Source organism: Pseudophryne corroboree, chromosome 7 (genome assembly GCF_028390025.1).
Source record: "Pseudophryne corroboree isolate aPseCor3 chromosome 7, aPseCor3.hap2, whole genome shotgun sequence".
NCBI lineage: Eukaryota > Metazoa > Chordata > Amphibia > Anura > Myobatrachidae > Pseudophryne > Pseudophryne corroboree.
The window spans coordinates 44,995,398-45,010,251 of NC_086450.1; the positions used below are offsets into that span (position 1 = coordinate 44,995,398).

Below are 14,854 nucleotides of genomic sequence, written 5' to 3' on the forward strand. Positions count from 1 at the left end.
CAATAAATTATAAAAAATGTAGTTGTTTTGGAGAGTAAACACACTGCAGCTTTAATAGAAATAAAATATAGACATATCAGGGGATGTATCAAGTCTTCTAAAGTGTGGGGAAGTGGACAAGTGGAAAAGTTGCCTATTGCAACTAATCAGTTTCTACCTATTATTTTACATAATTTACTTGATAAATACTAGCTAGAAGCTGATTGGTTATTGGCAACTTCTCCACATGTCCACTTCTCCCGTTTTTAGCAGGCTTGATACATTTCCCCCCAAAGTTACAAGAAGATGCAGGGATTAAAGCTTATACAAGTATTTACATTTTATACCTCTACTACACAGTTTAGGAGGTCCAGTTAGAGTTGAGGTTATGTCCTATCTTCATATGGCGTGCGACTGTGCACATAGGAGGATATTACATTAAGAAAACCTTGATCATTTTTACTTGCAAACTCCTCTATGGGGTGCGAGCAAAAACAAGTAGAGTTTTACTGCCATAATAACCTCCTGCTATATGAGCGCAACTGCACATGGGGGGTCATTCCGAGTTGATCGCTATCTGCATTCGTTCGCTGTGCAGCAATGAGAAAAAAAATGGCACTTCTGCGCATGCTGCGCAATGCGCATGCGCGTCGTACAATAGCAACGTACGATGTAGTTTCACACAAGGTCTAGCGAAGCTTTTCAGTTGCACTGCTGGCCGCAGAGTGATTGACAGGAAGAGGGCGTTTCTGGGTGTCAACTGACCGTTTTCAGGGAGTGTTTGGAAAAACGCAGGCGTGCCAGGAAAAACGCAGGCATGGCTGGGCGAACGCAGGGCGTGTTCGTGACGTCAAAACAGGAACTGAACAGTCTGAAGTGATCGCAAGCGCTGAGTAGGTATTGAGCTACTCTAAAACTGCACAAAAAAATTTTGCCGCTGCTCTGCGATCCTTTCGTTTGCACTTCTGCTAAGCTAAAATACACTCCCAGTGGGAGGCGGCATAGCGTTTGCACGGCTGCTAAAAACTGCTAGCGAGAGAACAACTCGGAATGACCACCATGGTGTGAGGTTCCAACACAACCTTTCATTGTACATTTTTTAGCATGGCAGGCTATTCAGAATCCATGTGATATTCACATTCAGCGGTCTCAGCATAGAGTATATGCTGACTACTGGTGTTTGAGGGTTCCACCACACGTCTTGGGTGCCCGTTTCTTCTTAAAAGCAGCAGTGTGCCTCCTGTAAACACTTGTGTCTCTGCTGCTCTCCTAATTCTCTTTACTTGTACAGATGATGACAGGAGCATCATGACCGAAGCAATAGAAGCCATCCCCAAGGAGGAGCAAGTAGAACGCGAGGTACCGAGGGCTCCCATTGAAAGACATAGGAAAGAAAAGCCTTTCAAACCTGGCCGAGGACGTATGTCCACTCCAGAAAGAAAAATGACTAAAAAAGAACCTAGTGCAACCTCAAGGGACGAAGTGAGAAGGAAAAAAGGTCCATCACTTATTCATCATATATATCCAAGTACAGCTTGGTGGCACAACCAGGGAACCTAAATACTGTTGTCCATAGAGTATGCCAAGCTGTTTAATGATATTAACCCATGTTTTCACTCCCCTGACCATATGCTTTCTCTCTCTCTTTCTCTTTTTTCTTATTTTCCCTATCTATAGCGATTCTTAAGAAAGCTGAAATTGGTAAAAAACCTGATGTTCAGGCCCATTCTCCCTCCAGAAAAGTTATTTTAAAACCTGCGGTCAAGCAGTCTAGACCGGCCCCGCTGACCTGTGTGAGGAGGAAGCCGGCAGGTGACTGCTTTGTTCAGTTTTTTGCAAATGTGGCTGGCAAACATTATTTTGGTTGGTTTCCATGTTGAGTTGCTTGCAGATTTCATCCTTGCAGATGTCTTCTCTTTTATTCCTTTTTTTGCTTTCCAGACTTCCATGATAACGAATCTCCCACGTCAAAGCCTTTGCATTTTATTTTACTTTGTGTTTTGCTTTCTTGTTCATTTTACTATTTATTTGTTTGTTGATTTATGGATTCTTGTTCATTTCTTTGCAGAACTCATGATCACATTCGCTTGCGAGAGCCATAAGCGTGCATTGGTTGTATCTTGGCATAGTGACTTAGTGCTTTCTTAGAAGTTTGTATATCCATGTCTCTGTTCTGGTGGAAACTCCATGATCGATTGAAACCATGGTACACATTTCCATTGATTTGCCTCCGTCTCATACATTAACTGCATCAACTCTAACTCTTACCTTGGTTACTGCAGAGGTCAGGAAACTCTCAGTGTCTAACGCAATGAATTACCAGCTTGTAAATGCATGTTTATGTCACCGCAACATGTTCCTATGCTTATTGTTTTCTAAGTAGAAAGACTAGGAAAGGTTTTCAGTATGTAGACCAAGACTAGGCGACCTATGGATCACAGACTTGGGTTCAACTGTAACTATTGGTGTGTAACACTAGCTGACTCAGTGTAATAGGGGGTATTGCTTAACAACAACCTGGAGATACGTCTTGTGGTGTAGACTACTGCTTTTCTAAGCTCCATTATTCATCATCCTCATTACTTTTTAATCACTTTCCTAGATGCAAACACCGCAATCAGAGGTGACCTTTAGATGATGGGATACATTTACGGTACCCATTCAAATTGTGCTCAGTTAAATACAAAATACCCAAATTGGCTAGCAAAATTGAGTTATTTTGGATTTAATTGATCACAATTTTGCAGCGTGTAGGCCCAGGAGGAATGTTGAGCGACGGGATCTGTCAACTGAAATGTCCTTTGGACGATGAACACATTCAACCATGTATATTGTTTTCATCTGGCTGCGGTCACAGTCCTTTGTAGGCGATCAGCCTAAACACCAAACTGTCAGATCTTTGGGATTTGGCTATGCTGAGTAATCAGACTTTATGTGATTGGGCAACTTTAGTGATAGAAAGCAAACAGTTTATCAGTTTGTGGCCATAACATATACAGAAGTAAATTACGTGTTTGCAGAAGCTGTTTTGGCTGCCGGCAATCTGACCGCTCTGGCATATCAATCCCAACCCACGGGATCTGGTCAGGATTCCGGCGGTCGGAATCCCGGCAGTCAAAATACTGACACCAGAATCCCAACTTTCAGTTTTCAGAGTTTGCTGAATAAAAGGGTCCCCTAAAAATGACTGGGCCCATTACATAAAACATGTGGAAACCTAGCATTTCCGCATGTGTAAAGGGGCCCATTAGTGATAATGAATAGGCCGCTGTATGAGATGGTATATTCACATGTGAAGACAGTGTCATTAATGGGTGCATCCCGACTAGGATCACAATCCAGGTGCCGCAATCCCGACAGCCGGCATCCCGAACTAGCGGTTTCCAGCCCGTCGGAGAGGTAATCCGTGTGTGTGTGGGGGGGGGGGGGGGGGGGGTTTAGGTTTCAGCTTTGAGAGGAGGGTTAGGCTGCAAGGAGGGGGTGGCTATATTTAGGCACCCCCAGGGAGAGTTAGGGATTGGCTGTTGGGGAGTAGGGGGGTGGGGGGAAAGGTTTAAGCTGCGGGAAGGGAGGGTTAGGGGGCATTAGGGGAAGGTAAGTAAACTTACCTAGCCTCTGTCGGGATTCTCACCATCGGGATGCCGCGGTTGGTATTCTGACCGTCAGCATCCTGACCGCCGGCATATCAATCCCAACTAGGGTTACCACCTCATCCCTTTCATTCTGGACACATATTAATTACACAGGTTCTGTGGCTGATTAAAAGCAGGTGAAATGGAATCTTGAAGTCAGCCAGCCACAGAACCTGTGTAATTAATATGTGCCCAGAATTAAAGGGATGAGGTGGTAACCCTAATCCCAACCCATTGTGACAGACGTAGTAAGAGGATTATTGGGCAGAGTGGTGGGATGTCCGCAGTCGGGGACCGCTGCCCTTTTTTACTATGAAGACATAATCATGGGTCATTTACATGGCTTGACATTTCTAAGCTATTGCAGCTGTATTTGCTAATGCTTATGGGGCCTATTCATGGATGGCGCCCGATCATTAATTATCCAACTCGCTGCAAGTTGCGGTTGTGGATACATAATTACAAGAGCAATTCAATGTTGCTCAGGTGTGGATTATTAGATCGACAGTGTCTAGGTCGACAATATTTAGATCGACCACTATAGGTCGACAGTCACTAGGTCGACAGGGTCAGAAGGTCGACATGTTCTAGGTCGACAGGTCAAAATGTCGACAGGAGTTTTTTTGGTGTCGTTTTCTTGGTAGAGTGACTGGGAACCCCAATTAGTGCACCGTGTCCCCTCGAATGGCTCGCTTCGCTTGCCATGCTTCGGGCAAGGTGCCTCACTTTGCTACCGCTTCGCTCGGCACAGATTACCATTTAAATCGTAGTCCACGTGGATCGTTAAGTATGAAAAAGTAAAAAAAAAAGGATTTTTTTTAAAAAAACCTCATGTCGACCTTTTGACCTGTCGACCTAGAACATGTCAACCTTCTGACCATGTCGACCTAGTTACTGTCGACCTATAGTGGTCGACCTAAACATTGTCGACCTAGACACTGTCGATCTTCAGACCGGATTCCGTGGGAACAGCTGCACTATAAAGCAGCTGTCCCCGCGATCAGTACCACCGCTACAGAAGTACCGTCCAGAGGTCACACATGCACACAGTCAAAGGTCGCGCTGTGTGGTGGCTTCAGAGATCCCGCCCCTGGACCTTCTTACCATAGGAAGGGCTTCGAGCACCAGTGTAGTCTGCAGATGGTGTTGGTTTTCACAAGCAAATTCCGACAACTTTGAGTTTTTCGGAGTTTGCTGAATAATAGGGTCCCCTAATAAAGACTGGGTCCATTACATAAAACATGTGGAAACCTAGCATTTCCGCATGTGTAAAGGGGCCCATTAGTGATAATGAATAGGCCGCTGTATGAGATAGTATATTCACATGTGACGTGTAATTAATGGGTGCAGTGTATGTGTTCTATGGTCAAAATATCAACATGAGAATGTCAACATTGTTATAATGTCGTCATAGAACATTTCAACGTGTTCATAATGTCAACACTGACCATGTCAGCATCTATTATGTCAATGCATGTCATCGCCATTCAGACGGCATTTTCTGGGCGTGCATAAGTTAGCAGTGAGATCTTAGTGGGTGATTCAGATCTGATCGCTGGGCTGCAAATTTTGCTGTCCTGCGTTCAGATAGTCGCCGCCTCCAGGGGGAGTATAAATTCGCCATGCAAGTGTGCGATCGCATGTGTATGCCGAGCTGCAAAAAACTTTGTGCAGTCTGTGCGCAGCCCAGGACTTGCTCCTACAGTGCGATGAGAACGGGCTGATCGGGGAAGGAGCAGACGTCACGCACCCTCCCTGAAAACGCTTGGGCACGCCTGCGTTTTTCCGAACACTCCCTGTAAACGGTCAGTTGCCACCCACAAACAGCTTCCTCCTGTCAATCACCTTGCGATCGGTAGTGCAAATGGAATTTTCGCACCATCCTGTCGCTGACCGGCGATGCCCGTTGTTGTCCGACACGCGTGCGCATTGCGGTGCATACACATACGCAGTAATGACCTGATCGCCCGCTGTGCGAAAGCGCACAGCAGCGATCAGGTCTGAATCACCCCCTTACTTGCTACTGGAGAGCCCCCTGCGTCCCCTGAGAGCAGCTCAGCCTGCGCGTCTACAGAGGGACTCAGACTCTGTGACATGGGAGTCGTTCAGGTGCAGTTAGTTTTGCTATCACTGCTGCTTCCTTGCAGCGCTGTATGTAGATGCAGCAGAGGGTGTCTATTACATGCAGTAGTGATCCAGGCTGCTTACTAGGACGCAGCATCAGATCAAAGCACCCGCCACTGGGCAGCTTATGGCAAGCCGCCTGTCACAGAGGCCAGGAAATCTCCGTCCTACAACAGAGATCCCTGGCCTCTTCCTACCCCCTGCAGGCATCACAGGCACCGGATCAGGGTGTCCTGTAGAAGTTATTGCTGCAACATCACAGTAGCCAAATCATGGTGTCCTGTAGAAGTTATTGCCTCAACATCACAGTAGCCAAATCATGGTGTCCTGTAGAAGTTATTGCCTCAACATCACAGTAGCCAAATCATGGTGTCCTGTAGAAGTTATTGCTGCAACATCACAGTAGCCAAATCAGGGTGTCCTGTAGAAGTTATTGCCTCAACATCACAGTAGCCAAATCAGGGTGTCCTGTAGACGTTATTACTGCAGCATCATGGTAACCAGATCAGGGTGTCCTGTCGACATTATTGCTGCAGGCATCACAGTAGATAGATTAGGGTACCCTGTAGAAGTTATTGCTGCAGCATCACAGTAGCCAAATCAGGGGGTCCTGTAGAAGTTATTGCTGCAGCATCGCAGTAGCCAAATCAGGGTGTCCTGTAGAAGTTATTGCTGCAGCATCATGGTAACCAGATCAAGGTGTCCCGTAGAAATTATTGCTGCAACATCACAGTAGATAGATTAGGGTACCCTGTAGAAGTTATTGCTGCAGGCATCACGGTAGCCAGATCAGGGTGTCCTGTAGAAGTTATTGCCTCAACATCACAGTAGCCAAATCAGGGTGTCCTGTAGAAGTTATTGCCTCAACATCACAGTAGCCAAATCAGGGTGTCCTGTAGAGGTTATTGCTGCAGGCTTCACAGTAGCCAGATCAGGGTGTCCTGTAGTCGTTATTACTGCAGCATCATGGTAACCAGATCAGGGTGTCCTGTAGAAGTTATTGCTGCAGGCATCACAGTACATAGATCATACCTCCCAACATGAACCAGGAGGGACACAATGCTCTGCTTCTGGACTTTTCTCTTAATGTATGATTGCCATCACCTGTGTTGTACAGGTTAATGGATAAGAAAGGTGTTTCAGCACAGGTGACTGCAATCATAAAATAAGAGGGAAGTCCAGGAGCAGAGCATTCTGTCCCTCCTGGAGAGGGTCATGTTGGGAGGTATGGATAGATTAGGGTACCCTGTAGAAGTTATTGCTGCAGGCATCACGGTAGCCAGATCAAGGTGTTCTATAGAAGTTATTGCTGCAGCATCATGGTAACCAGATCAAGGTGTCCTGTAGAAGTTATTGCTGCAGGCACTGCGCAAATGTGATAACCTAGTATCATACCTCCCAACATGACCCTCTCCAGGAGGGACACAATGCTCTGCTTCTGGACTTTTCTCTTATTGTATGATTGCCATCACCTGTGTTAAACAGGTAAATGGATAAGAAAGGTATTTCAGCACAGGTGAGGGCAATTATACATTAAGAGAAAAGTCCAGGAACAGAGTATTCTGTCCCTCCTGGAGAGGGTCATGTTGCGAGGTATGGTATGGTGCTTGTGCCGATATGACATGAGCTAATTGGAAATGTCTGCAATCATGTGTGAGGTTTAAATAGACTTTAAGGTGCCTTCAGTTGTAATTTAAGTGAAAAGCTAATCATCCATGCACGGGTGCATTACTTAGGCCATGTAGGTAACAGATTGCACTTCCACATGAATAAATGCAACATCTTTCACCCATTACTTCCACTAGTTGTTAATATAAGAGTATGACCGAACAACATCTTTACAATAGTAATGGGTGATAAGGGAGGACTGCAGGCAATGTGTAAACGATGAGCCACCTTCTGGTATACTAGCAGAACTGCGGGCGTCCCGTATTTCTGACCTGGGAAATTTGAGTGTCGCTCAGTGCTGCCACCTACTGTATGGTCAGCTTCTCTCACACAACCCTGAAGAGTAAGGGGGTAATTCCAAGTTGATCGCAGCAGGAAATTTTTTAGCAGTTGGGCAAAACCATGTGCACTGCAGGGGTGGCAGATATAACATGTGCAGAAAGAGTTAGATTTAGGTGGGTTATTTTGTTTCTGTGCAGGGTAAATACTGGCTGCTTTATTTTTACACTGCAAATTAGATTGCAGATTGAACACACCCAGGGCCGGTTCTAAGAGTTGTGGCGCCCCGGGCAAAATATGGGGGCGTGGCTTCAATTGGGGGCGTGGTCACGACGCTGCAAGAAAATAAATAAATAAAAAGAATACTTACCATCCCCGTTCCTGATCCAGACCCCCTCCGCCGGCGGCACCGCTCTTCTCCCCTCTCTCTTCTCTTCGATCTATGGGAGAGACGTTATTACGTCTCTCCCATAGAACAGCATAGACACTAGAGGTCAATTATGACCCCTAGTGTCTGTGCCACTATGCTGTGCGGTGCGCGATGACGTCATCGCGCATCGCACAGCAAAGGTCCTCTACACGAAGGGAAACTAGACCGTAGCGTCTAGTTTCCCTTCATGGAGAGGACCTTTGCTGTGCGGTGCGCGATGACGTCATCGCGCACCGCACAACTAAGGTCCTTTCAATGAAGGGAAACTAGACGCTACGCGTCTGGTTCCCTTCAAAGCGGGGGGGCACAGCAGGGCACTGCGGGGAGCACAGTGGCGGATCTTGCCCTGGTGCGGCGCCCTCCGGATGGCGCCGGCGCCCTCCAGAAGGCGGCGCCCCGGGCAAAAGTACCGCTTGCCCGTGGCAAGAACCGCCACTGAACACACCCCACCCAAATCTAACTCTCTCTGCACATGTTATATCTGCCTCCCCTGCAGTGCACATGGTTTTGCCCAACTGCTAACAAAAAATCCTGCTGCGATGAACTTGGAATTACCCCCTAAATGTATTCTGAATGACAAGTATGACGTGTAACTGATGTGTACTAGTGGAGAACAGCACTAATTTAGACTAGTTGTGGGAGGCATTCAGAAATAAATATATTAAATGGATATTCTCTTCAGGGATAAGCATATGTCAAAGGAAAACGCAAAATGCAAAGCTTAGACATGACCGCAGTACAGTGTCCAGGAGAAAATGCCTTTTTCCCATTCAGAGCTGCAGGGATTAGCGCCTCAGGCCGGCTATGTGCATCAGGCAGACAGAGGGGGAGGTGTATCAAACTTCCTAAATAGAAAAAGTGGAGAAGTTGCCCAAAGCAACTAGTCAGCTTGTAACTGATGCACAATGTGTATTCTAGGTATTTTAGGGAATCAGAGTAGGAACCAGTTGGCTAAGCACATTTCTTCCACTTGTCTTTGATGATAAATGTGTACTTGGTGCATATATCCACATCATTGTGGCAGTGGCGATAGTATTAATAGTTTAAGTGCAAGGGTGCAGTTTCCTTAGTGTAAGGCTGGGTAACACCTGGCCGACATGTCGATGGACCCGTCGTCACGCTGACCCAACAGCCGATCAATGTAATTATATACACTTATCAATTGGGTGCTCAACATGTTGGTCAGAACACCCAGCTAAACGGGCATTTGTATTTGCCCGCCCAACTGTGACATCAGCCCCCCGCAGCAAGTCCACAGGCGGTCGGCGGAACGCCCTTACACACAGCTAGATGGCCCGATATATCTGCAGATACATATTGGACACCGACTGTGCTGCAAGGCTGTTGAGACCCCAGTACTTCCATACAGACCACCTCCCTTTAAAGGTCACCCTGGAGTCCTGTTGTCAGTCTCAAAGAAGTGTATTGTTTAATTCTAATCCAATCAGAAGCAGTGTACTTTACTGATGATCAGATTGGCTTATCAGTCGGCTGTGCGCCTGAGGACGCGGAGCGCACAGTAGCATCAAGAATCTTCATGTATTTTATGGGTTATATAAAGGTTATTCCAGTGTCCGGGGCCAGGGAGCATGCACTAACCATATTAATACATAATCTCACTCTTGTTAACATTAGAATGACATCCCTTAATGACAAAGTTTGCTGTAATAAATAGTTACATAACGGTGCCAGTGATCGCCAGTAAATGTTGGGAATTTCCACTGACTCTTGGACATAAATTATTTAGCAGCCTAGAGTACACATAGCAAGGATATGACATACAGAGGTGATCTCCCGTCTGGTCGTTTCCTCCCGCTGCAACGTAGTGTTTGTAACCATTAAGTCTTTCTTTTCCTATTTTCCTTGTGTTGGTGCCACTAGGGGGAGACTCCCAGCAGACTCCAAGTGCCCATCGGCAGTCAAGGGACAGAATTACGGTGAGTAAATCCTGCGCTCTCTTAAGTTGTAAGGTGACGGAACCCATGACTTTATACAGCCTGTTTTTGTTCCTTTCTGCACCTGGGGGGTAATTCAGAGTTGATCGTAGCAGCAAATTTGTTAGCAGATAGGCAAAACCATGGGCCTAATTCAGACCTGATCGCAAGGTTGCGTTTTCGTACAGCCTGCGATCAGGTCTGAACTGCGCATGCGTATGCACCGCAATGTCACAGGCATGTCGGTCTGCAGCGACGGCCAGCGACGGGATGGTGCGAGAAAAGCGATCGCACGGGTGATCGCAAAGTGACTGACAGGAAGAGGCCGTTTGTGGGTGGCAACAGACCGTCTTTAAGGAGTGTCCAGAGAAACGCAGGAGGGACCAGGCGTTTGAAAGGAGGGTTTCTGACGTCGGCTCCGGCCCCGATCATCGAACTGGAAGAGGAAGTCCTGGTCTGTGCAGAGACTGCACGAACTGCTCTCCTGCACATGCGCTCGCACCCCTGCACAGCGATTTCCCCCTCCCCCTGCACAGCGATTTCCCCCCGCGGCGACTACCTGATCGCAGGGATGCAAAACACGCACCCTAGCGATCAGGTCTGAATTAGGCCCCATATGCACTGCAGGTGGGGCAGATATAACATGTGCAGAGAGAGTTAGATTTGGGTGGGTTATTTTGTTTCTGTGCAGGGTAAATACTGGCTGCTTTATTTTTACACTGCAATTTAGATTTCAGTTTGAACATACCCCACCCAAATCTAACTCTCTCTGCACATGTTACATCTGCCTCCCCTGCAGTGCACATGGTTTTGCCCAACTGCTAACAAATTTGCTGCTATGATCAGGTCTGAATTACCCAGCCACATTATTATGACCACCAGTGGCAAACGCAGGATTTCTAGAGGGGGGTTTCCAAATGCAATCCATAATCTCCCAGTCTGCGGAGCAAGTGTAGGAGTCTGGGGGAGCGGTAGAAGAACCTAGTAACAACCCTGAACATTGGTACTTTTTATACATTGGATACTGTATGGAATACAGTATTAATATTTTACACTATAGAAGGGCTGAACTGTAATTTTAGACATACGTCTGGTAGCCGACGGATACATTCTGACGGCGAGCTGCTCCACTGTAGCGCGTTGGTCGGCCCTCACACACCTACGTTCACCTCTCACATCAATGGCACATGGTGTTCCACAGCTTCCACGTCGGTTATTCACAATGGTGCCATTTGTCCAGCCACAATACACCTTCAGCGCAGGTCATACACTGCGCTCTATCAGGAACACTGCCACTCTTGGCCCAAAAGCCGATAATCATCCCTTTCTGCAACTCGGATAAATCGCCCCTTTTACCCATGACAGCAACGAGTGATATGTGTGCAGACGGCCTATCACACACCTTATATACCCACCGAGCCAGCGCACGACACGTGATGTATTCCATGGGCTACGCGCTGCCGACGTCACATGGAGAAGGTAGTCATAATAATGTAACTCAACCGTGTATACCAAGCTAGAAATATGTATGTATATGTGTATATACAAACATTTATAAAAAACATATATATATATATATATATATATATATATGTACTGTTACACCACCAACTGGTTCATCCCAACTCCATGCGTAGCTTGTTCCCGGAGTGCGTTCTTCCTCCTTTGTTGCTAGGCACGCATGTTAGAGATGGGACATACCTTGGCAAATTATAAATATATGTATTCTGATGGAAAGAGTCTTTGTGCGGTTGTGCTTACTTTTTATACCTGCACTGTCCATCTTTCGGTAGTCAGTATGTTGCGTAATAAAAAGTGACAAAGGAAAGAATAGTTGTTTAGGAAACAAGTGAAGGTCGCCCTGTTTTTATGTACAGATATTCAATGATGTGTTTGTGCTTTATCTCTGCAGCTGCGCAGGCTGTCATACATTTTGTGTTCAGCCTTGGGCGCTACTTATAACTAAGCACACAAAACATAACAATTAACTATTATTATAAATCATTGCGTCTCTACACTCTCCCGATTCCTTAGCTAGTACATTGGGCCTAATTCAGATCTGATTGCGGCAGCAATTTGTTAGCTAATGGGCAAAACCATGGGGGTCATTCCGAGTTGATCGCTAGATAAAAATGTTCGCAGCGCAGCGATTAAGTGAAAAAGCGGCACTTCTGCGCATGCGTATGCGGCGCAATGCGCACGCGCGATGTACTTTCACGACAGCCGACATTGCGAATGAAAAGCCTCTAGCGAGGCTTTTCATTCGCAATGTCCGCCGCAGAGTGATTGACATGAAGTGGGCGTTTCTGGGTGTCCACTGACCATTTTCAGGGAGTGTTCGGAAAAACGCAGGAGTGCCAGGAAAAACGCAGGCGTGGCTGGGAGAACGCAGGGCGTGTTTGTGACATCAAATCCGGAACTGAACATTCTGAAGTGATTGCAAGCGCTGAGTAGGTCTGGAGCTACTCTGAAACTGCACAATTTATTTTTGTAGCCGCTCTGCGATCCTTTCGTTCGCACTTCTGCTAAGCTAAAATACACTCCCAGTGGGAAGCGGCATAGCGTTTGCACGGCTGCTAAAAACTGCTAGCGAGCGATCAACTCGGAATGACCCCCCATGTGCACTGCAGGGGGGGGCAGATATAACATGTGCAGAGAGAGTTAGATTTGTATGGGGTGTGTTCAAACTGAAATCTAAATTACAGTGTAAAAATAAAGCAGCCAGTATTTACCCTGCACAGAAACAATATAACCCACCCAAATCTAACTCTCTCTGCACATGTTATATCTGCCCAACCTGCAGGGCATATGGTTTTGCCCATTAGCTAACAAATTTGCTGCTGCGATCAGATCTGAATTAGGCCCATGGGTGGTCATTCCGAGTTGTTCGCTCTGTAATTTTCTTCGCATCGCAGCGATTTTTCGCTAATTGCGCATGCGCAATGTTCGCACTGCGAGTGCGCCAAGTAAATTTGCTATGCAGTTAGGAATTTTACTCACGGCATTACGAGGTTTTTTCTTCGTTCTGGTGATCGTAATGTGATTGACAGGAAGTGGGTGTTTCTGGGCGGAAACTGGCCGTTTTATGGGTGTGTGTGAAAAAACGCTGCAGTTTCTGGGAAAAACGCGGGAGTGTCTGAAGAAGCGGGGGAGTGTCTGGGCGAACGCTGGGAGTGTTTATGACGTCAAACCAGGAACGAAACTGACTGAACTGATCGCAGATGCCGAGTAAGTGTCGAGCTACTCAGAAACTGCTAAGAAGTGTCTATTCGCAATTCTGCTAATCTTTCGTTCGCAATTTTACTATGCTAAGATTCACTCCCAGTAGGCGGCGGCTTAGCGTGTGCAAAGCTGCTAAAAGCAGCTTGCGAGCGAACAACTCGGAATGAGGGCCATTGTCTTTTTGTAGAATCTAATAGTTATAGAATTTCTATAATAACTTAAAGTAAAGTTTCCTGTTCCATAAAAGTGCAAAACAAATCCTGTAGGATCCCTACGTCGGCTGTTTAATATTACGGCCACAGAATGCTTTTCACCCTGGTGCGTTTAATCCTGGTGGGCATATGACACAGTGGAGTACCCATGCCAGATGGGGACATAGCAGTAAACATACCAGTTAGATGCCCTTAGAATGGAGTTTTAGGATCTTCAGCTGTGTAACTTGATAGAACCAAGCCATATAAACACCGTGCTGCTATTACTCCTACAAGACATCTGCTTGTATCTGTGTTGCCCCAATGGATGGACTCTCTTTAAATGTAATGTATATATTAAGAGCAATCAACATGCTTCAGAGTTTTTTAATGCTGTGGTTCTGATGTATTGTTTTATTCCAGATGTCAAATTGTATATGATATGTTATGCTACAAGCGTATGTTTTATTGTTATATCATTATGCGACTCCTTCATCTCCTGTATCTTATCTAGGATGGTGTTGGCCACGTGTCCAAGAGCCCGGAGAAACGTTCCTCCCTGCCTAGGCCGCAGTCCATCCACCCCACCAGGAAAATCATCCCTGTAGACAAGGAAGACCTCTCTTTATCTGTCAGCTCTTCGGTGTCTTCCTCAGTCAGACGTACCACAAGTATGTTCCCTGGTGTTTGTATGTACTGGCACAGACAGAAATGTGGGAGAGGTTTATAAAAACTTCCAACGAAGGCAAGTAAAGGTGTTACCCATTGCAACCAATCAGATTCTAGCTACAATATCGTAAAAAATAGACTAGATAAATGATAGCTGGAAGCTAATTGGTTGTTGTAGGCAGCTCTTTGCTTGTTCTTTTTTAGAGGGTTTGATAAATTTCCACCTATGGGATAAATTTACTAAAGGTTCTAAAAATGAAAAGTGATGTTGCCCAACTAATCAGATTTTGTCATGCTTCGGGCAAGGTTACTATTCCCAATTGTAGTCCATGTGGGGGGTAATGTATAAAAAAAAAAGTTGAAAAAAAGAAAATAATAAAAAAACTCATGTTGACCATTTGATCATGTCGAAATTTTGACCATGTTGTCCAAATGCATGTCAACCATTTAGTGTCGACCTTTTTGACTGCCGACCTATCAATCAGAGAGCCAGGGCAGAATTTCGTCTTGCTATGGCACTGCTAATTAGTACTTGATGAACAGGATTGGCTGCTCAGCCGTCATTCAGTACAATGGACCTAATTCATGTTGGTACACTAATGCATCAGCAAATGCAGTTTTTTAGGCTACCCCCAGGAAGGGGTAGGGTCAGGCTGCAGAAAAGGAGGGTTAGGGGGTTTGGGGATTAGGTATAGTATACTCACCTACTAGGTGTCGGGATCTTGA

The 14,854-nt window shown here is 46.0% G+C and overlaps 1 protein-coding gene across 12 annotated transcripts in view; it reads left to right on the forward strand.

The window, feature by feature from the left end:
- Nucleotides 1–14,854, forward strand: part of MAP2 (microtubule associated protein 2) — a 360,999-nt gene that overhangs the window by 331,456 nt on the left and 14,689 nt on the right. For 10 of the 12 annotated variants that reach the window (XM_063933123.1, XM_063933121.1, XM_063933126.1 and 7 more), the window contains 4 exons: nucleotides 1,271–1,477; nucleotides 1,657–1,791; nucleotides 9,994–10,049; nucleotides 13,974–14,130. In XM_063933123.1, coding sequence (XP_063789193.1) covers nucleotides 1,271–1,477; nucleotides 1,657–1,791; nucleotides 9,994–10,049; nucleotides 13,974–14,130 — 555 coding nt within the window. Of the gene's footprint in view, nucleotides 1–1,270; nucleotides 1,478–1,656; nucleotides 1,792–2,047; nucleotides 2,186–9,993; nucleotides 10,050–13,973; nucleotides 14,131–14,854 lie in introns of those variants that run through there. The other 2 variants (XR_010181865.1, XM_063933130.1) reach the window with 2 other exon arrangements.